The following is a 22,779-nucleotide window of genomic DNA, read 5'->3' on the forward strand; positions in this document are numbered from 1 at the left end:
GCATGAGCAGAACATACATGCAAGTGTAAAATAAGTTTTCTAACGGTACAATGATCTAGTATGTCATGCGTAGTCTCTGTAGCTAATATTAGTCATGGCTGTCTGTTAAGGATCAGAAAATTGTCATTCTCCTTTATTGGAAACGGTTCCAAGTTCCATGCATTAAATTTCTTCACTGATTTTAAAGGAATGTGTACAGGTTGACAATCCCTTATCCGAAATCCTTGTGGCCAGAGGCATTTCGGATTTCGGAATTTTTCGTTTTTCAGAATGGTGATTTTTTTTTAATGCGTATTAGCCCACCTGAGCATAGATCACTAACCCACATCAGGGCCTGGGGGGCAAAAATATAATAAAAATTATTATAATAATAATAATAATAATAATAATTCATAGGTCTAGGTCGTGTTTCTCACTTGATCTTTTTTTCATTCTTGTATTTCTTTATTATTATTATTATTATTATTATTATTTTTATTTTATTATTACAGTACTCCTGTATTATTGTTATTTTTATTAATTTTATTATTAAATTTTATTATTATTATTAATGTTATCATATTATTTTATTTTGGTGTATTTTTATTAACATTTTTATTTACTATGAATAATTATTATTATTATAATTATTATTGCTATTATTCCCCAGGCTCTGATATGGGTCAGTAATCTATGCCCGGGTGGGCTAATCCTTGTTTAAAAAAAAATAAAAATCCCCCACAAAAAAAACTTTCGGTTTTCAGAGCTTTTCGGGTAAAGGGTTGTCAACCTGTATTTGTATTTCCTCATGTGTTAAGGATGCTTCTAACAAGGGGTAATAAAATTCTACCTTATGCTCTTGAAAGATGGGTGTTAAATGATAGTCGGTCTCAGCTATGTTTGAAGCATCATGGAGTTGGCCTGTTGTTAAAGCTGCGAGTCTATGCAGCCCAAATCTTCATTTACTAAGTCAGCTATGATCATATCATTTGTTACTGTAAGAGCCTGATTAGAGGTTTCAGCTGCTTGCAAATATTCTGTAAAGCACACGAGTCAATCTAGTGTAAGCAGTGATTGTGTTAGTTGATTAATCTTATCAATAATAGCATTCAGCTTAGAGTTCAGAGACTGTATTGCCCAGCAAGATAGTGCAATAGCCCTATTCTGTTTCATGACTGCTTGTGAAACTGCCTCATAAGTTTCCTCAGTTTTCCAACATATTCTGCATTGGCTGTCCCAAACAGTGTGTTATTTAAGAGACCCACAAAGTTGAAAAGGCCTCTCTTTAGACACCATTAAGCTCCTACTGTCTTTCCAATGTCTCCTGGAGACATTGGAGAGCATGATGCTTTTGAGAAAACTCATCATATGGACATTTTGTAGAAAGATGGCCTTAAGGATGTCAAATCTCCAAGCTGTGTCGTATGCTTTCTCTAGGTTGAAAAAAAAACACAGACAGGATGTATGTGACATACAAAAGCCTCACAGACCGAGGACTCAAGATGAATAAGAGCATCTGTTGTTCAATGCATCTTCTGGAAGCCAGATTGATATGGTGAAAGAAGGGCATTCTTCTCCAGGTAATATACTAATAGCGAGTTGACCAGCTTTTCAAACAGCTTGCAGATACAGGTCAGAGCTATGGGACAATATTCTAGCAGGTGAACATCCTCTTTTTCAGTCTTCTTGAAAGGCAGGGCAGTAGGCTTCCACCATGAGGCCAGGAAGGCATCCTCTCACCAAATCCTGTTATATAGCTCCAATAGAAAGGTCTGAGCCTCAACTTCAAGGTGGTGGAGTACTGTATTGAAAATGGGATGTCATCAGGCCCTGGTGAGTGAGAGGGCAGTTTTCATTTCTTTCATTAAGAACATGATGTATGTCTCACCACATCTCACTCCAAAATCCAGGGAGCTGACTCCTCTACTGTACACACTCGCGTGTACACTGAGGATCCAGCTGCTATAGCAGACACACTTGCAAATGCAGTGGCGAAAAGCTCAGCAACTGAGGTGCCATCATTAATCCTGATAATGGGTTATTTACTAAGTGCTTAAGACAGATGTGGTAAGCACCAAGCCTCTTGAGCAGTGACAACAACGGTGCTGGAGAGATGGTGAGAGCAGGTCAGTGGGACTGATCACTTGTTACCGCTCTGTAAACAAGTTTATTAATATGCAATCAATGGGGAAAGATATTGTATTAATCATATAACTGCCAGGCTCACCTCCTGGGCTTATTGCAGACTCAGTACTTACTCAACATAATCGTAAACAATTAAACTAGCAGATACAGGGGTCCACTACCCAACATGGGATAATTATTTCCATCTAATTATCCCTAACATACATGTCACAACCCTCTCTGTGGACATACACTTCCAAGGAGCAACCCAGGGTAGAACACTAGGGCTCACGACTGTTGTTATTGTGGGGTAGCCAGACACATGGCGAGTCTGGGGTCTGGCCCAACGAAGCCGTGGGGCGCATTATTCAGGCCGCTTCGGTGCCATCGTTTCGTATATGATCCCTGTTGGTCATCTACTACATCCGAGGCCGTTGTTGAATGGTTGCAAGAATCACAATGGGATCTGGAGAAACATTGGAGCAGCGTCAAGGAGCATGACAACACAAACAACTCTCTTGTCTAGACGACAGACGTATTTACGTTACAGTATATTACTTCTACACTGGGTGAATGACAATTCAACTGTTAAATCATGAACACTGGTGAACACTGATATTCACTACAATTGACTGAATTAACTGAAAGGCTACACAAAAACATACCTGGAGAAACATTGGAGCAGCATCAAGGAGCACTCTCCCTGGCTCATCTTGGGGTATATATACCCCTGAGTTGCCAGTGATCGCTACTCACGCAATGACAATAATCACAAACAAACTAACTGTTACTCATTCAAAGATGACCCTCAGTTGACAAAGGTCTGGCGAATTACTTGAGTTGATTTACACAGACTAATTCAAGATTGAGCTTCCCAGGAGAAAGTGGAATAACAACGCATTGATAACTGTCTTCACAAAGGCGGGACTCTGGGAGGGAACACAAGTGTAGCGTCTATGGGGAAAAAACACGTCTTCTCAGGGGTCGCTAACTCACTCATGTTTTGCGGGCGTGGAGTTTAATAAGAATCATTAGTTAAATAGATCAGCAGTCAACGTGACCATGACACCTGATGTCCGCTATCTTCGAGACATATACTTTCGGCATCTTGCTCCCCTCTCTACCATGTGCAGGGGTTCCCTTGGTGCCACCTTCCCTGTACTTCTCACCATGTACAAGTCCTTTGTCCGTTCCTGTGTCGACTACGCAGCCCCTGTCGTGAACATTAGTCGGACTGCTGTCAACCATCTTAAAGTTATCCAGAGGAAAGCTGCTTGTATCATCCTTGAGGCTCCTCAGTGGACACACTCTACTTCTCTATATACCGAACTTGGTCTTTCCCCCTTACAGGATCGTGTCCAGGAGTTTTACCTAAAAACTACCGTTTCCATTCTACAGGATCCTCGGGGCAACTGTGTTCAAGCCAACTCGACTCCTGCTGTCCGAGGCCGACCTCCATATAAAAGACAGTGGCGAGAGTCACTCATCCGAGCCCTTCAGGAACACGACCTCCTGCCTGATATTGTTGTCACCCCTGCTGTTGGTTCGTCTCCTTCTCCTTGGCTGGATTTTCAACCTGAAGTGATTGCCCTTGGTGGATCGCTCCCGAAATCCCACATGAACTCTGTTATTCTCTGTAAATACCACTTCTCCAGGATCGCCCACTGGTCCCCAGGTAGGGTCGTCCTCTACACTGATGGCTCTGTTGACCCTGCTACAGGTAGGGCCGGGACTGGTGTATACATCTCTCGTCCTGATTCCCCTAAGCCTATCGATCTTTCTCTCAGAGTTTCTGACGGGGCATCCTCCACTCAGGCTGAACTGATAGCCCTCTTGCTGCCCTTCTCGCTGAGGAAGAAGCCGATGGTTTCTGCTCCTTGCTTGTCTGCTGCAATTCCAGTATACTGTACTGCCCGATTCTGGGGTCACTAATTCTAAGGGGGTAACTTAACTCTATTCTTAATTTTAAGGTCGCTGCCACTTGACCCTCCCTGGACAATATGTAGCTCGTTAGGTAGCGGGCAGAGTGGGCTAGGCATTGGGTTGGGTTTTTCATTGACCAAATCGAGAGTGGGAAGAAGGGTGAAACATCAAGCATGACTTAATTAATTTATTCCTTAGAAAACATATTGCATCCAGTCACAATACAAAAGAGTTGGCCTCCATCAGGAGGACCACTATTATGTTCATTCCACTTGCCTACAAAAAGTACGTCCTACATAAAAATAACTACTACTCTCATCTTCATTCTTCATACCAATCCATGACCTCCTTACCTCGGTCATTCTTTCTTACCATTACACCCAACATCCGACTGTACAACCTGTTAGAGTATAGCAACACATGTTACATCATAGCACCTTGGTACTCTTAGGTACACATACCATGTACCTCGTTCACACCCTACTCTTGCAGAGTAGATGGGATACTTCCCAGGCAATCATACCAGTACTGATTCCATGTCTGGTATTCTCAGGTCGCTCCACGTAGTGACCGCGAATCTTCTCTCACATACACTTATTTCCTCCTATCCTGGGTGGTGATATGTAGGGTATCCACAGGTTCACAGTGGAGGGGCATAATGGCAGTAAACAGTCACACCACACATGGCGAGTCCCTCACAGTGTGGTAGTGGCCGACGCTCTGAACGCGTGGTACCTATTTTGATGAGGACGGTGTTGTTACTGAGAGTAATACCTGATGGGCTTTTATCACCACACACTAGTACAACTATTACTTCACTTTATAACATCAGGCAAGGTTTTGAGATGTAAAAACTGTTAGATAAGTCTTTTTAGGGCTGAATGGAGCACGATGGAGTTCACTGACCTGTTTTGATGAGAGACAGTGGTGTTCTGAGGTCTACGCCCCGCGTCTCTCACTGACCTAGGCCTACAGTTTTCAATATTTAATTTTCACTTTGATTTTATTCAGATTCTCACATGTACACCTTCCTATTTATTGTGACCTTATGCCTTATAATTATATATCTTAATCCTAAATTACATACTAAAGTAAGGGTCTGGTTTGCTAGTTCCTGGGGAAATTCATTGGGTGATAACAACACGGCAGCACCGTAGTCCGGGGCGGCCTAGGCGCCACTCGAACAAAAGGCCTAGCGTCGTATTTTCATGCCGTGGCCGTGGGTATACAAGATATTCTCTTTGAAGCATAGTTTCTGGATCACTTCCAACACTTCACATAAATCAGATACATTTATTCTTTTCCCAGATCATTGTTCTCATGTATTTTCATCTCGTACCTGCGGTAGCTATGTTCACTAATCGTTCACAGACGTAAATAGTATGACCTTCAAACACGATCTACCCTTATCCCTGTGTGATGGATCTCTAAACACCGCCTGTGGGAGGGCTGGAAGTGCTATTGTTGTGACTCAACCTGACGGTAGTATAATTGAGAAAGGAGTTAGAATTAACAACTGGGCATCCACTCTACAAACTGAATTAGTTGCCATACTCACAGCTATTAAATTCATTGAAACCACTGTTACTGACAGTCTCATCATCACTGACTCTATCCTCACTACTTGCCCTTGGTACCCTCGACTCAGGTTGTCACGCTCTTGTCTCTGAAGCCAGACACAAATATGCGTGCCTTGTTGACCAGGGTGTCAGGGTCAAACTGTTGTGGATCCCCTCTCACATAGGCCTCATAAAACATGACAGTTGATGCCCTCGCCAAACTCGCGTCTAACAAAGACACCGTTGAATACAATTTGGGTCTGTCAAAAAGAACCCTTAAAACTGTAATTAGGAAAGAACTTATTGATGAGTTTGACGCAAGTAGACAAATGCAAACAGGCACTAGTCGATCCATAGGTTACCATGATGAGATGTATCAAGTGAAACATGTATATGGAGCAAGTAACAAGATCACTAGATTACAAGATGTTGTAACCGCTAGATTAAGGTTAGGATATAAGTACCTTTGGCAGTATGTTCCTCAAGCAGATGTAAACAAAACTAAATGTAAAGTGTGTGGCCATACATATGGCCACACACTTGAACACTACGTCCTCGACTATGTGAAGATAGAACCTTTTAGGGACAGGTCCAGGCACACTGTGTGTGAAATGGCACAACACTTCATCTCTAATGGCAAGATAGCCGACATATTAAGATTGTATCCACTTTGTTGCACTTAGTAACTATATCAATTCTCATGTACAGAACCAAATACGCAATGTGCTTGAATACCTTGTAGTCGACTTCTCCCCTACAACTGCGTATCCGCATTCCTATGCTACCGTATCCTAGCAACCAAACGAGCGGCGTCACCAGATGTTACCACCTTCCCTAGCAACGAACCAAAGACCGGCGACTTTCTCGGGTTTTCCCAACATGACTCATAGAGGACCCACGGCTGCTGGGTATATAAGCTCTGTCTCTCCATTGAGATTCATTCTGACCATTCTTCTTGAACAAGCAACACCTCCTCCTCCGCCGCTGCCTGGCGGCCCTCGCTTCTCCTCCGCCTGCCAGGCGGTCCTCTCTCCCGCCAGCGAGCATGGCGACCCACCAGCTGTCCTTCTCTGAGCTTCCTCACCAACCAGCTTTCTCATTCTGGCCATTCTACTTGAACACGCAACACCTCCTCCAGCAAGCTCCACGCTGTCCAGCATTCATTCAACCAGGAGGCCAGTAACAGGCAACATCTTCTCTAACGAAGTTCCTGCACATCTACCTCCTTCAACATGCTACTCACCGAACGTCTCTACTGAGCAGCTCCCCACCACACGGCACCTCCAGCACCAGACTGTCTATCATATAACTTATATTATACAAGAAAACCACCTTAGAGTTTCCATCCATCCTGAGTGCTAGACAACATTATACCACGAATTCCTACAACCTCCCACGTAAATGTGAATAACAAAGTGTGAGGCCAGACATACTGCCTCACACGCCTGTTCTCACGCATTTGTGAATAAGTTACCCTTTACGTATAGAACTAAACAAATAATGTAAATGAAATACCGTGTAACTTTCAGTGCCATAATATCCTGACAACGGGGGTTAATTATTATGACCCTTTGTAAACCCTACTCTGTAATCCTTTTGCGCTACCGCTCACAGGATGAGTGTGGAGTGCACAATAAAGTAGCCGCTGCAAGCGGCAAAATAAAAAAAAATCAAAACCCTTATCCCTTATAGTACACTAGTCCGTATCAATTGAACCTTCCCAATCATCCTATAGATACCTTGAGTTCTCCTTGCTACTATGAGTACATACACTTAATATTATATGACCGTACCTTGGTACAATTCGTATAAAACATACATTATATGAGTTATCATCCTTTACCAACGTTTCCCGTTTTCTGAGACTACAAGCGCAGTGGATTTGAATGTTATGTAGCGTAATATGAATAAAAGAGTTGTAAAGGGTGACAATGATGTGCGCAGTACAACAGGTCTGCGCTCGACGGGATCGCATTTGGATCAGGGGAAAATAAGGACCTCATCCTCCGAATACGAGGGTTAAACATCAACACTTCAGGATGCAGGCCGTCCTGTGACATTCCTATGGATACCCAGTCATGTCGGTATCGTGGGGAATGAGGCAGCATATGGCCTGTAACAAGGCCACACCTGACTACATTGCTCCTCGAACACTTTTACAGCTTAGGACCCAAATTCGCTGCAAACAGAGAGAAGTTCGGGAAGCAGCCATCCCCCTGGACACCCCGCCCACCTGGTACGATGTCCTCCATAAACTAATTAACCTCTCGTATGTCTATGGGAAAGGGTCGCGGAAAAGGGACGTGATTGCTGCCCGTATCGCCATTGAATATGACTTTGCTTGGGAGATTGGTATCCCCACATCCCTTGAGCAACGCTCTTGTGCATTATGCAGAAGACCCAACAGTCGCACCCTTGTCCATTACCTCCTAAGATGTCCCCACACACAACGCATCCGTGACGCCTGCTGGACCACCACTCCGCGATCCCCTGACGGAGACACGATGATCCTCCCCATACTGGCCAGATATTATGTAAACAATACTGATGATGTGTTGAAGGAACATCCTTCCTTCCTTAGGCTTTACTAAGCCCCTTTATAATATTTATATATACTAGTGACACTTGCCAGATGCTTCTGGTGTTTTTATACAGGGGTACCTAGTGACAGCACTAGGATCTCGCTTCCTCTATCAAGGAATAAATATTTAAATATTGAAATTGAATTGAATTTGCTCTCGGTAACGTCTTCGCTCCTAGTAGACTCCGGCCCCCCTCCATTCTCAGAAGCTGCAGTATTTGCTAAGTACAGTACTGTATTTTGGGTGTGTAGTGGATTTCTCCCCTACAAACGCTGTTTGTCGCTGAGTAGCCGACCCCGCGAATTCCCCAGTGTATACCTCGTGGTCTAGGTCAACCAGCTCCGCCCACGGAGCGGAGGTCAACTATTAAGCCACGCCTACCTCCGCTATAAAAGACCTGACCTCGTGGTGACCACCCTCTTTTCTACCTACACCAACCAGCAAGCAACACCTCCTCCTCCTGCCTGGCGGCCCTCGCTCCCGCCGGCGAGCATGGCAACCCACAAGCTGTCCCCTCCTCTGAGCACCCTCACCAACCAGCTCTCTCTACATCACGCTTGTAACCATGCTGCCACTTCCCAGCACCAAGCTGCACTGTACATTCAATACAACATGTATACAGAGAGCACATTGTGAGTTTCCTTTCTCCATCCCATCCTGAGTGTGAACCCAAACAACGTGTTCCCCACAGGTGAACGGTAATAAAGTCACAGGGAAAAAAATCACAATTTTGGCTAGGAAAAAAAGTCACAGGAAAAAAGTCACATTTAAGATAAAACTAATAATATTTTAAAACAGTTATTACTGACAATACATGACTTTTACATATTGACAACACAATTTATATATGTGATGCACGTAGGTTGGGTTAGGTTAGGTTATGTTAAGTTGGGTTGGGTTAGGTGACCTTTTTTCTGTGACTTTGATGCAGGGGTTAGGTTAGGTGACTTTTTTACCTGGATTCGTAATTTGCAGAGTGTGGTTAGAAATGTCATTGTTTACATGGCGTATTCTGGTTTGAGCAGGTGTGTTGAATAAATTGATGTAGAATGAAAAACGAGGTGGTCTTTCTTTTTGCTTTATTCAACACAAAACATCTAATAGGATCTGCAACAAAAGAGAGAAAAATATTAATTAACAACAATCACAATGATCGTAATAGTAATCACAATTATGTCACACTGTATATGCTTCCCCCTTCTCTTAAGATGTCCTTCATAATAGATAAAATGTTAATTAATGACGAAAATAAGAAATGGGAAATTTCTGTTCCATTTGGGGAATTTTGCCTGTCAGATATGGAGAAATTTGAATCAGTGTCTGGTAACACTGAGCCAATGTTTACGGCGAAGCATCTGGTAACACTGAGCCAATGTTTACGGCGAAGCATCTGGTAACACTGAGCCAATGTTTACGGCGAGGCATCTGGTAACACTGAGCCAATGTTTACGGCGAGGCATCTGGTAACACTGAGCCAATGTTTACGGCGAAGCATCTGGTAACACTGAGCCAATGTTTACGGCGAAGCATCTGGTAACACTGAGCCAATGTTTACGGCGAAGCATCTGGTAACACTGAGCCAATGTTTACGGCGAAGCATCTGGTAACACTGAGCCAATGTTTACGGCGGGCATCTGGTAACACTGAGCCAATGTTTACGGCGAAGCATCTGGTAACACTGAGCCAATGTTTACGGCGAAGCATCTGGTAACACTGAGCCAATGTTTACGGCGAAGCATCTGGTAACACTGAGCCAATGTTTACGGTGAAGCATCTGGTAACACTGAGCCAATGTTTACGGCGAAGCATCTGGTAACACTGAGCCAATGTTTACGGCGGAGCATCTGGTAACACTGAGCCAATGTTTACGGCGAGGCATCTGGTAACACTGACTGCGCGTTACTTTCAAGTTTCAACAGTAAACGGTTGGTAGTGTTGCGGCAGTGACGGATTAACAAGTGAGTTATTAATCTGTAAGGTAGCGGTGTGTTGTGTTGTCAAAGTTAACATATGTTCACTCATTCAATATAATGGACATATTACTTTAGGGCAGTGTAGGCTTACAAACAAGTAAATGATTGAACTACCGTACGGTCTTGCGTTAACATCCAAATAGACTGGATATTAATTTGCCCCAGATAATGTTCATTCCTCGCCCTAGTCAGCCGTTTATTGTCCTGGTCATGAGTTTGTTAGTACACAAGAAAACTGCAGTATGTACATATGTTCTCTACTCGGGTAACAGTGCTCATTTGTTGCTCACAACTAACTAATACATTGCTCTACACTGTACAAGTTTATTTTGAAATTATTTTGATTTAAATTAAGAATTATCAGTGGATATTTTGCCGTGACCGGCTATGTTCCTATTAATGTTAGGTATTATTTTACTTTCGGACAAAACACCCCCGACAGTTATAAACTACTGAAACATTTAGATCTTGCTACTCTGGGCATTTTGAACCCCATATATATACATGACGGAAATAGATAATGGCGACACAATTGAATTGAATTGATTTTAAATAGTTTTCAGTCCATCTGTGAGGAGATGTTATCTGCGCATCACACATGGGCAATGTTGACTGATGTCATCCAGTCGTGACCAATGAGGTATCGCTATCATCACACAAATTTTTTTCGACCATTCACTTATGTTTTTTCTCAAAGGAAGCATCCTGGGTATGATTTTAATTTCATTGACCAGTTTCACAATGGCCGTGTGGAGGTTGGTTGTCGTTTGTGTTCCTACGATTATTTTAAGTTTATCGTTGAGTTTTACAAGAAAGACGATTATTCTATCCAATTATTACGTATCGCTGGTCCTTCCACTTCTAACTAATGTATTGTACTTTCGGACATGGCACGCCCCAAATATGGTATTATTGCATTTCCGCACACAACATGCCTACCCCTAATCTATTATCATATTCGAATAAGACGTCTAATTATAAGATAATTTTCTTCTATTACATTACCGTTACAAATGTATAATAACGGAGGTAGCGTATCCAAAATTTTACCTATTTTCTTCCATTAATCTTACGCCATTATCGCCTACCTTACCTCCCACACTGCGTATCTCCTTAATAAATCATCACGTGCATGTGTTCCCGTACATGTCACGCGGCCAATCAAAAGCGTGTTTTTCGTCTTTTTTTGCTACCAATTAAAATTATTTGTGGTTTAATTTGCAGTATTTTTGGCCCAATCAAATTTGATTTTTATTTTGGGGTCATATTTCAAAATTCAAATTCATTTCCGACCATGGAAGTCTGCGATGGGTGTCACTTCAATTATATGGAGCTGATTGCATTTATTCGATCTCGTGGTGTTCTCCCGACCTTGGTAAAGTGTCCTAAGTGCAAGCTGCTGCCCGCCTATACGTTAAGCAAGAATCAGCGTGAGCAACCTGTACTAATCTCAGAATCCAACGACGAACCAGAACCAGGCCAATATGGTAAGAAATAAGTGATTTCATCATATGGTGAGAGTCAGTGAGGTTAGGTCAGGTTTTTGTTTATCTAGTGTTTTTTTGTGTATTTTGCATTCACTTAAGTCATAATTTTTGTTGGAAAACGCCCCACCCAAAAAAATAAAAATAAAAAAAAATAAAAAAAATAAAAAACCTTGCCAATTTCTGACGGAAATGAAGGTCATAACCGATCTAAACACACAAATACACTAGAAAAATATTTTTATTACTTTCTAACAGAGCTGTGTGCACTTCAAATTTACCCCAAAGATTTTAACTACTGATACATTTAGTTTAGTTTAAGCTAGGCCTACCGGGGGTCTGCCCTCGGCTAGAGGGTCAGGTCTGCCGGAGGTCTGGGGGCAGGGCCCCCGGCTAGGAGTTAAGTCAGTTAGGTTTGGTTTTGTTAAACCAGATGACTCGTTTTAGTTTTTTCCCCCACCCAAAAACCCCGATTTCCCAGGCTCTCCCCCCATTATTGTTAGAGGGGAGGGGGGGCAAAACTAGCAATTTCTGCCAAAAATGAAGGTCAGATTCGTTTAAAACACACCAAACTACACTGGAAAAACATATTGGTCAACCTCTCGGGACTCATGTCCTTAAGTAATAAATTACCTAATGCTATTTTACCGTGAGTGCGCTCTGATGGCTAATCGTCCATTACTGGCATACAAAATGGCAAAATATCCACTGCGTTAATTTTTTTCTCGAGATGTTTGGATGATAGGAAAATAGAAATGACAATGCATAGGTTATGTAGGTGAGGTTTGGTTAGGTTCTAATAGGTTCTGTGCATTGTTTTGATTTGATTGGCCAATTAGAGCTCACTCACGGAAAAATAGCGTTAGCAGGAACTTACAGTAGGTAGTAGGCAGCTATCAAACAGGGTGGTACTACCGCCTGGGAAGATATTGTTAGCATAATGTATTGTATAATGGTAGACCCTGCTGCCATATGGCATCACAAAAATTGTGACCAAGTCCCAGGTTGCTGATCTGACTTTCCGCCTCATTTACACACAATTGCAGGGTCTCAATTGTTTCTCTTACTTTAACAACACAACATACATATATTGTTTCTCACTCTTGATATTTTTTTTTTCATTTTTGTATTCCTCTATGGTTCTTTATTATAATTATTATTATTATTATCATTATTTTATTTAAGTTTTTTAGTTTTTAATAATTTTTTTATTTCTTATGGATTATTATTACTATTATTATTATTACTACTAATATTATTATCATTACTATTATTATATAATATTTTTATTATTATTATATATATATATATATATATATATATATATATATATATATATATATATATATATATATATATATATATATATATATATATATATATATATATATATAAATTTTTTTTCTCACTATTAATCTTTTTTTCAATTTTTGTATTTCTTTATGGATCTTTGTTATTATTATTATTATTATTATCATCAGTGTTGTTATTATTATTTTATTTCTTTTATTTTTTATTTTTTACTATAAATTTTATTTACTATGAACTAATTATTGTTATTATTATTATTATTATTATTATTATTATTATTATTATTATTATTATTATTGTTATTTTATTTTTATTTTATTTTTTATTTTTTACTGTAAATTTTATTTACTATGAACTAATTATTATTATTATTATTATTATTATTATTATTATTATTATTATTATTATTATTATTATTATTGTTAAATTTTCGCCCCCCGGGCCCCAGTGTGGGTCAGTGACCTGTGCCCGTGTAGGCTAATCCCCGTAAACATAAAAAGAAAAAAAATAAAGTAGTTCACACAACATTCCTACCCCTTATCTTTTATCTTATTCGAAAAAGACGTCTAATTTTAAGATAATTTTCTTCTATTACATTACCGGAGATAGCGCATGACAAATCGTTCTCCGATTCCATTAATCTTCAGCCATTATCACCTACCCGACCCCCAATGGGCGTGTTCCCTTCATAAATCATCATGCGGATGCGTTCCTGTAAACGTCACGCGGCCAATCAAAAGCGTTCTTTATTTTTGCCGCCAATCTAAATGAATTGTGGTTTCTTCTTTTAGAATTCACGGTATTTTTTGCCCAATCAGATTCGATTGTGATTTTGGGTCTCTCATGCTTCGAAATTCAAATTCATTTCCAACCATGGAAGTCTGTGATGGGTGCCACTACAATTACAGTGGGGTATGCTATAACGAATCTAATTGGTTCTAGAACCTTGTTCGTTATAGCATTCGTTCGTTATAGGATTAATCCGTCCCAGGCCCCCAAATACAACTACTTAACACTGAAAAATTTCTGTGGAAATTTTAAAAAATACAATACTTTATCTTACCTTAGTGTTGTTCAGCATGCAGGACAGGGGGCAGAGGGGGAGGGGGGAGGAGAGAATTTTGGAGAAGAGGTGGAAGGAGAGGAGTCATCCTTCCTAGCCCTCTTTGGTGACTGTCTTACAGGCACTTTGTCTGTAGGGTCTTTTGATATTTTTTCAAAGAAGGAATCCAGGGTTGGCTGCTTCAACCTTGATTTCTGGACCTTCCAAAAGTAGTTCATCACAGTGTCATTAAAAATACTGAGGCCCTTTTCAACAGAAGCAACATCAGGATGATAATCCTCCACAATTTTACCCACTTTGTTCCAGCTGGAGAACAATTCCGTGAGAACTTTGGCAGGAATGACGTGGCTTTCCTCCTTGTCCTCATCCTCCCCTGACCCCTCAGAAGTTAAGCTCTGCTTCAGTGTCTCGTTTTCTTCTTTGTGAAGCTCAAGCAGCTCCTCAGTGGACAGCTCCTTACTGTGCTCATCCACCAACTCCTCAACATCATCATCATCCACTTCCAGGCCCATGGAATTGCTCAGGCACACAACTTCATGTACAACAGCCTCTTCCTCTTAACTCTTCAAAGCCTTCAAAGTCTCTTTGAAGGACACATTCAGGCCACAATGGCCTCCAAGCAGCACATAGACACCTCATAGAAACCTCTTTCCAGGCTGACACAATTATAAACACAGCATCTGCTATATTAAAGTGACTTCCAAAATTCCTTCAAACTAACATCACTGGAAGAAGTGGCTGCAAAACATTTTCTAAACAGTGCCTTTGTGTACAGCATCTTAAAGTTTGAAATTATCCGTTGATCCATGGGCTGGATGAGAGGTGTTGTGTTGGGTGGCAAGAAGTGCACAGTGATGAAGTTGAACTCCTCTGGCAATTCAACCATCAAATTAGGAGGGTGGGCTGGTGCATTGTCCATCACCAATAAAGTTTCAAATCATTCTCCCTGAGGTATTCCCGAACACTGGGTCCAAACACCTCAGTCACCCACTCAGAGAAAAGACTCCTGGTCACCCAAGCCTTTGGGTTTGACCGCCACATAACACCAAGGCGGTTCTTCCTAATGTTTTTGAAAGCTCTTGGGTTTTCTGCATGGTACACAAGGAGTGGTTTTATCTTGCAGTCACTTGAAGCATTAGCACAAACAAGGAGGGTAAGCCTGTCTTTCATTGGCTTATGGCCAGGGACAGAAGTTTCCTCCCTAGTAATGTATGTACGGTGAGGCATTTTTTCCAAAAAAGTCCAGTTTTGTCAGTTAAATACCTGCTGAGAAACAAAGCCCCCCCCTCTTGAATCACATTAAAAAAAATGTCATGGTGTTCCCTAGCTGCTTCCTTATCTGCAGTAGCAGCATCACCATGTCTCACAACACTGTGTAACTTATTTCTTCTGAAACCAGTAAACCACCCCTTGGTACCCTTAAACACTGGCACATCACTATCACTTCCACTGAGAGCCTTGGCTTGAAGGTCCTCAAACAATTGTTTGACCTTCTCACAAATTATAGCTTCACTAATGCTATCACCTGCCATTTCTTTCTCCTTTATCCACACTAAGAGTAAATTTTCCATCTCTTCAATCACATTACACCTTGCTTTGCTAAGTCTAGAGATTCCTTTAGCCACTTGCACAGTGCTCAATTCCTCTTTATTCTTCAAAATCGTACATATAGTCGATTTAGCCATCCCATATTCATCACTAAGTTTCGCAATGCTTGTTCCATTCTCACGTTTCTTTATAATTTCTTTCTTAGTTTCAAGGGTTATTAGCTTTCTCACTCGCTTTGGACGATTCATTATTACAATTGTACACTTGTATAACAAAATAGTTATACAAATAACACAAATTTCCACATCAAAAGACGAAATTTCAACAAGTTCAGTGGTGCACTGACTACACAATGAAACAAAGATGGCGCCTGACGCTCTTGCTGTGAGCCGCTGTACAACATTCATGCACCAGACGGAATAGTCCTGTATTCATCCGCGTTCGTTGTAGGAGTTGCGTTCGTTATAGCATTCTCAATTTTATAGGTAAAACCGTTCGTTATAGGAATATTCGTAGTAGAATCCGTTCGTTATAGCATACCCCACTGTATATGGAGTTCATTGCAAGTTTTGGTGAGAAACCAAACATGTGAAATAATTTTTTAGGTCTCATGGTGTTCTCCCAACACCAGTAAAGAATCTAATTCGGAATATGGTAAGAAATAACATTGATTCCCTCGATGATTCCCCGATCGCATTTAGAGCAAAACAATTTAATCTATGACTCTCAACATGGGTTTACAAACGGAAAATCGCCTAACAAACCTGCTGACGACGTTTTTTAGGAAAGTCTTCGAGGTAGTAGATAATGACGAAAATTACGATGTTATTTGCTTAAGACTTTAGCAAAGCGTTTGACAGTATCGCAGCAGAGGCTTCTGAGAAAAGTAAAGGCTCATGGTATCGAGGGGAAAGTTTTAAATTGGATAAAATAGAACACAGGGTCAGTGTAGATGGTGTTAAATCTGAATGGTGCTGTATAACCAGTGGGGTTCCCCAGGGGTCAGTATACTGGGCCCACTCTTGTTCATAATCTACATAAACAATCTAGACACTGGGATCAGCAGTGACATCAGCAAGTTTGCGGATGACACCAAAATAGGGCGGCAGGTTAATTCAGGGTAGGATGCAAATGCACTACAGGAGGATTTAAATAAACTGCAGGAGCGGTCAATTGAACCCATGGCGGCCCACGTAAAGTGAACAACATAACATATGGGATTAAATGAAATAGAGACCGGGCCGACCTCCAAACTCCACTTTTTCAGACACAATACCTACGTTGTAGTAAAAATAACTTCTTAATTTTATGATGGTATGCACACACAATTAATAATTAAGAGAAATATCAATAATATTAGGTTTTTTAACACTTACATTAGTAGAAAAGATGGCTGGGCACACGGTGATGGGGGGTTGGTTCCGAGGCAGAGGGCAGATTATTGGCCCTCACCTGTATCACTTGTATCACTATCTACCACAGAGGCTTGCAGGGCCTCTTTGTCAAACCCCCCAAAGTCCATATAAGTCCATATCCTCACTATCATTATCACTATCACTGACTTGGGCCGGCTGTGGTGGGTGGCGGGTGAAGAACTCGGTAATGTTTTGATGACTGGGTGACCTTGTGCGCACCCTGCTCGCGCCGCTCTCCGCGTAAAAGGGTACACACACCGCGGAAAGTGAGCATTCCGTGTTCGGCAGGGTACCGCATAAACGTGGAAACGCGTAAAGTGGGACCGCGTAAAGCGAGGGTTGACTATATATATACATGTACAGTGGTCCCTCGGTTAACAAGATTTCGGTTAACGATTTACCTTCCATAAGATCTTAACTTCTGTTAACGAGCAATCCCTCGATAAACGAGTTTTTTAAGAGCCGACTTCAACATGTTTTCGCTTGCATTTGGCGGTCCACCAGCTGTAGTATTAGTCCGCCAATACAGTAATCGGTTTTAGGGCTTAAATTCCTTACTATTTTAGTAAATATCAAGAAGTTTATACTATTCAACAATTTTAAAAGTTTAATATTAACTTTTTTAGTCATTTTAAGAATTATTGAACATAATTGAAGGTAAAGAAACTAGTTTCTGGCGTGCCATCCAGCCTGTTAACACACCAGACAGGCATTAGTCTCTCTCTGTTTTCAGTGGAGGTAACGTCTTGCTTGAGACTCTCTTCAACTAAACGCTTTTTTTCTGTGTTTCCAAGCAAATTATTGGTCATTTTGAAATATATTTTACATATTGACAATATATAATGCAGTGCAGTGTTGATTTAAAGAAAATAATCTTGAATTACACCAAGAGAGCTAAAATTTTATGGGTGAAATGGTGCCATGGAGTGACTTCTCTTCCACCCCAATGCCTTCTCTTCTTCCTTCTCCTCCACCCCCATTCTAATTCCCATCATCATCATCCAGGAGCGTTCTACATACACACCTCAAAGTAAGTGTACTTTTCTACCTTTTATGTTGAATTTAGGCAATTTTTGGTGAGCTGGAACCAATTACCCAAAAACCCATTGAAACAATGGTTTCGGTTAACGAGTTTTTTGGTTAACAAGCAACCTGCTGGAACGGATTGTGCTCGTTAACCGAGGGACCACTATATATATATATATATATATATATATATATATATATATATATATATATATATATATATATATATATATATATATATATATATATATATATATATATATATATATATATAGATAGATAGATATAGATAGATAGATAGATAGATAGATAGATAGATAGATAGATAGATAGATAGATAGATAGATAGATAGATATAGATAGATAGATAGATAGATAGATAGATAGATAGATAGATAGATAGATAGATAGATAGATAGATAGATAGATAGATAGATAGATAGATAGATAGATAGATAGATAGATAGATAGATAGATAGATATACACAGCTAGACCCCGACTTAAGACGGGGTTAGGGACCCAAATCCAGGTCGTAAGTCCGACATGGATATAAAAAAAAATCTACAATGAAATACAGTACACTAAACGTAATAAATAGTGAGGAATGGACACAGTACAGTAAAAGTATTAAATAATGAGGAATGGATACAGTGTGACTGAGCACTTACCTTAAATGTACGTAGTCAGCTGAATGCACACAGGGCCCCCATAATTTTCTATTTACAGGATACATGGAGACTATATTAATTGGAAGAAGCAGAAGAGGAGACAGGGCTGGGTGGGTCATCAATGTCGCTTTCTTCAGACAGGTTTATGTGCTGTGAAAACTTGCTGGTTGAAGGTATTGGTTCATCTTGAGGGAGTGAAGAGGCAGCACTGGTGGGGCATTAGGAGACAGCACTGGGGGACTTCTTGAAATAGATGTCCAATTTAGACTGCACAGTTTGCTTTTTCTTTTCATTATAAATTTCTCTGTAACAAGCAAGTGCATCTTGGACCATTCTGTCAACTTTGGCATAACGCTCATAATTTTGATCCATGTCATCAAACATTTGCATTGCTTTTTTAATTGTAGCAAATGCCTCTGCCATTTGTTTCACTGAAAACTTTTTGGGGGAGTGCAGGTTCTTCTTCTACATTTTGTCTCTCTTCTTCTTCTACAATTTTCTGTGCATCTAGTTCAGTAAGATCCTCGTTACTGAGCTCTTCTGCTACACTTTCAATCAACTGTCCAACATCTTCAGTATCAATTTCTAACTCCAGCTGTTTACCAAACTCCACTATCTTGTTACTAATATCCGAAATAACTTCATTTTCATTAAATCCTTTGAAACTGTGCACATATCTTTTCAGGATTTTCTTCCATATTCCATTCATGCAATGTTTTGTAACCTGATCCCATGCTGCACTAATGTTCTTTATACATGACAAAATGTTGTACTCCTTCCAAAACTGTTTGAGCGTTTTCTCACCTTCAGTAGTAGCAACAGCCTGAGCGAAGGTTGTGCGTAAATAATACGCTTTAAAGGCAGCAATAGCACCTTGATCCATGGGTTGGATGATAGAGGAAGTGTTAGGTGGAATGTACAGTACCTTAACATCAGGGTGCATGTCGTCCAGGTGTGGTGGGTGTCCTGGAGCATTATCCAAAATCAGTAAAATCTTGAATGGAATCTGTTGTTGCAGACAATACTCCTTGGCTCGTGGAATGAAACAAGTCATGAACCAATCCTCAAACAGTACTAGGGTCATACAGGCTTTCTTGTTACTGCGATAAAACACTGGCAGTGTGTGCTTGCTGACATGTTTAAAAGCCCTGGGGTTCTCTGAATGATAGATCATGAAGGGCTTTAGCTTGAAACCAGCAACATTCCCCCCAACAGAAGTGTAATTCTGTCCTTGAATGCCTTGGGCATTGTTTTCGCCTCTTTGTGGATGTATGTCCGCTCAGGCATGCGCTTCCACAATAATCCAGTCTCATCCAGAATATTTGCTCAGGCAAATAATTCCCTTCCACAATCATCATCTAACTCCTCCTTAAAAGCTTCGGCAGCACCAACATCGGCACTAGCTGCCTCTCCACTCACCTTAACATTGTGTAGACTGTAGCGTTTTTTAAATCTATCAAACCACCCATGACTTCCTGTAAAGGTTTGATCACATTCATCTCCTGCCTGCTCCTTCAGGCTTTGGAACAGGCTTCTTGCTTTAGCCTGTATGGTTAGAACGCTTAAGGGTACACGCTTCTGTATCTGGTCTTCTATCCATATCACCAATAATTTTTCCATATCGTGAATAGGACCTTGTCTTTCTTTGATATTATAGTTCCCTTTATAGGTGTTGTTCCTTTCACTACTTCACGAATACGTTCCTTGTCCTTCAGAATAGTGGATATAGTCGAGTGTGAGAAACCTAGGTCGCGTGAGATTGTTGCTACTGTTTTTCCATTCTCATACTGTGTTATTATCTTCATTTTCATCTCAAAAGTAATTGCCTGTCTCCTTTTCCTTGGAACACCACCAGCACTCTCACTTTTACGCTTTCCAGTCATTATAAAGTCAATTAAATACGATAATAACGAAAGTTCACAGCGCGATCAGTATAGGATACGATAGCCAAACACCAACAAAGCGCTCCACTGAGTGAGTGTACCCACGAGGCGACCCAAGACGCCCACCTCTCGCCCGGGACGGAAACGTTTCGGTATAGAAAATGCGCGCGTCATTTGAAAATATTTTTGGTCACGACGGTCGCAGTCGTATGTCCCACGGACGTACGGTCAGCAGGTCGTAAGTACCAATGGGACGTAAGTCCCGTAGTCGTAAGTCGGGGTCTAGCTGTATATATATATATATATATATATATATATATATATATATATACAGTATATATGGGAGAAAAGAGTTATTGAGTTTCTTGAAGAGAGAGTGGGAAGGGGAGGAAGAGTGTTTGAGAGAGCAAGCTTTGTGTGCAAGGATAAAATGGCCTGGAGACATTTCTGCCATGGCCAACCCCTGTTGGGGAGTTCCCGGGAGGGAACAAGGCGTCGGCGATATTGATTGATTGGTCAAACCAGAGGTGCTAGAGCGGCGCTCAGGTGAGCTCCGGCAGCACTGCACCCCTGGCGGTTACCCAGTCAGGTTGGTGCTTTAGGTAGGCTATGTTTAGGGCACATCTTTTCTCGCCCCTCGTACAGACAGGACCGGATTGCACTGCTGTCTAGATCCCAATGCATAAATGACCATCTTATCTGTGCCTCCCATGTGCAGAGTTCTGACTAAAATCTCCTGGCACACACACACACACAGAGTAGTTTGTTTACAGCTATTGTTTGGCTTTTTCAGGAGTATGTTGGTGACCCCTGGAACCCCACAGGTCTGTACTGGATTAGCCAGAAATGCATCTGTAAAGGTGTATGTTCGGACACGTCCAATGCTGGGAGGAGAAGAACATCAAGGTGCGACAAATATATTGGCTGTCTCTTCCCAATATAAAAAGGTATACAAATCTTAGTATAAAATGCTCTTTCCCCAAGAGCAAACACACACAGTTTGTTATTCTTGCCCTGGGTATGTGACTCTTGAAATTTACTTGATTAGAGGATTTTTTTTGGAGGAAAACTAAATGGCCTTTTTTTTTTATTTTATTTTTTTTTTATTTTATTTTTTTTCGAAAGGTTACATAAGCATTTCAAAACATTTCAAGTTTATAGTGTGTATCAACTCACAGATCGCTAGTGTCCATCTAAATGTCTTTTACCCCAACCCTTCTCCATCCAGTGATGTTTGAAGACCCTGGTCAAATTTCTTTGCTTTTTATTCCAAAATAAAAGATCTTCAACCAATCACATTTCAGGGCCCAACCATTTTGCCAAATTCAAAAATAGATATGCTAGGCCTCACCATTTCCTCTAATATGTCATGGAATCCACTCATCCACAACATTGTTAAAGCTGCCTCCCGAAAGCTGGGAATGCAGTACAGATGCCGTAGCTACTTCACTCCTGAGCAGTTGCTTCAAGTTTATAAGGGATTCATTCGTCCTAACTTGGAGTACTGCTCTCATATCTGGGGTGGCTCTTCTTCTGTCCAACCGTTAGATAGGGTGGAATCAAAGGCATTTTGTCTTATTAACTCTCCTTTACTTGATAATCTCTCTTCCCTTTCTCTTAGCCGCAATGTTGCTTCACTCTCTCTTTTACAGGTACTGTAACAGGCAATGTTCGGTGGATTTGGCATCCTGTGTACCGCCGGCAAGGCCATGGGCTCTTAACACACGTCTTGCCCGTGGTGCCCACCGTTTCTCTGTGGATGTCGGTCACATTAGAATAACCCGTTATAGCACATCCTTCTTTGCACCAGAGTTATCTGGCTCAGAGGGGAGTGGGAGGAGGGTGCAGAGTGTAAGGGGGAGAACACTGCTAAGGAGATGGCAGAGGTAGTGTCCCTGCTGGTCTGCATTACTATGACAAAGCAGGAAGTGTACACAAATGGGAATTGTGTTAAAACTTTCATTTGTCTTTAATTTACTGGATTTAGTTGCATTTTTTTTAATATTATATAAATTTTGTTTGAAGTAACATAATTGTTAAATAACATAAGTAAGGAAGATACGGTTTATGAATGCTGGTAAAGGAGGTACAGGGAGTTGAGAGTTTGTTTCAGCCCATTGACTTACCATGTAGGCCGTTACTTTACAGCAGTGATAAAATTCCTTGCCTTTTAATTTTACGTATTTTTCAGTATTTTATATTAGTTTTACATTTTTGTGATAGTAACACAAGACTTGTCA

At 40.8% G+C, this 22,779-nt stretch overlaps 1 protein-coding gene across 2 annotated transcripts in view; it reads left to right on the forward strand.

Moving 5' to 3' along the window:
- The first annotated feature begins 10,007 nt into the window (after positions 1-10,007).
- The window catches only part of LOC121861176 (kinesin-like protein KIF22), a 67,897-nt gene continuing 55,125 nt past the window's right edge, over positions 10,008-22,779 (forward strand). For both annotated transcript variants that reach the window (XR_006087985.1, XM_042358738.1), the window contains exons 1-2: positions 10,008-10,125; positions 21,333-21,486. Coding sequence is in view for 1 of the 2 variants with exons in the window: in XM_042358738.1 (XP_042214672.1) it covers positions 21,337-21,486 (150 nt within the window). In the remaining variant the exon portion in view is untranslated. The remainder of the gene's footprint in view (positions 10,126-21,332; positions 21,487-22,779) is intronic.

Source organism: Homarus americanus, unplaced genomic scaffold, assembly GCF_018991925.1.
Source record: "Homarus americanus isolate GMGI-L3 unplaced genomic scaffold, GMGI_Hamer_2.0 scaffold40248, whole genome shotgun sequence".
NCBI classification, from domain to species: Eukaryota; Metazoa; Arthropoda; class Malacostraca; order Decapoda; family Nephropidae; genus Homarus; species Homarus americanus.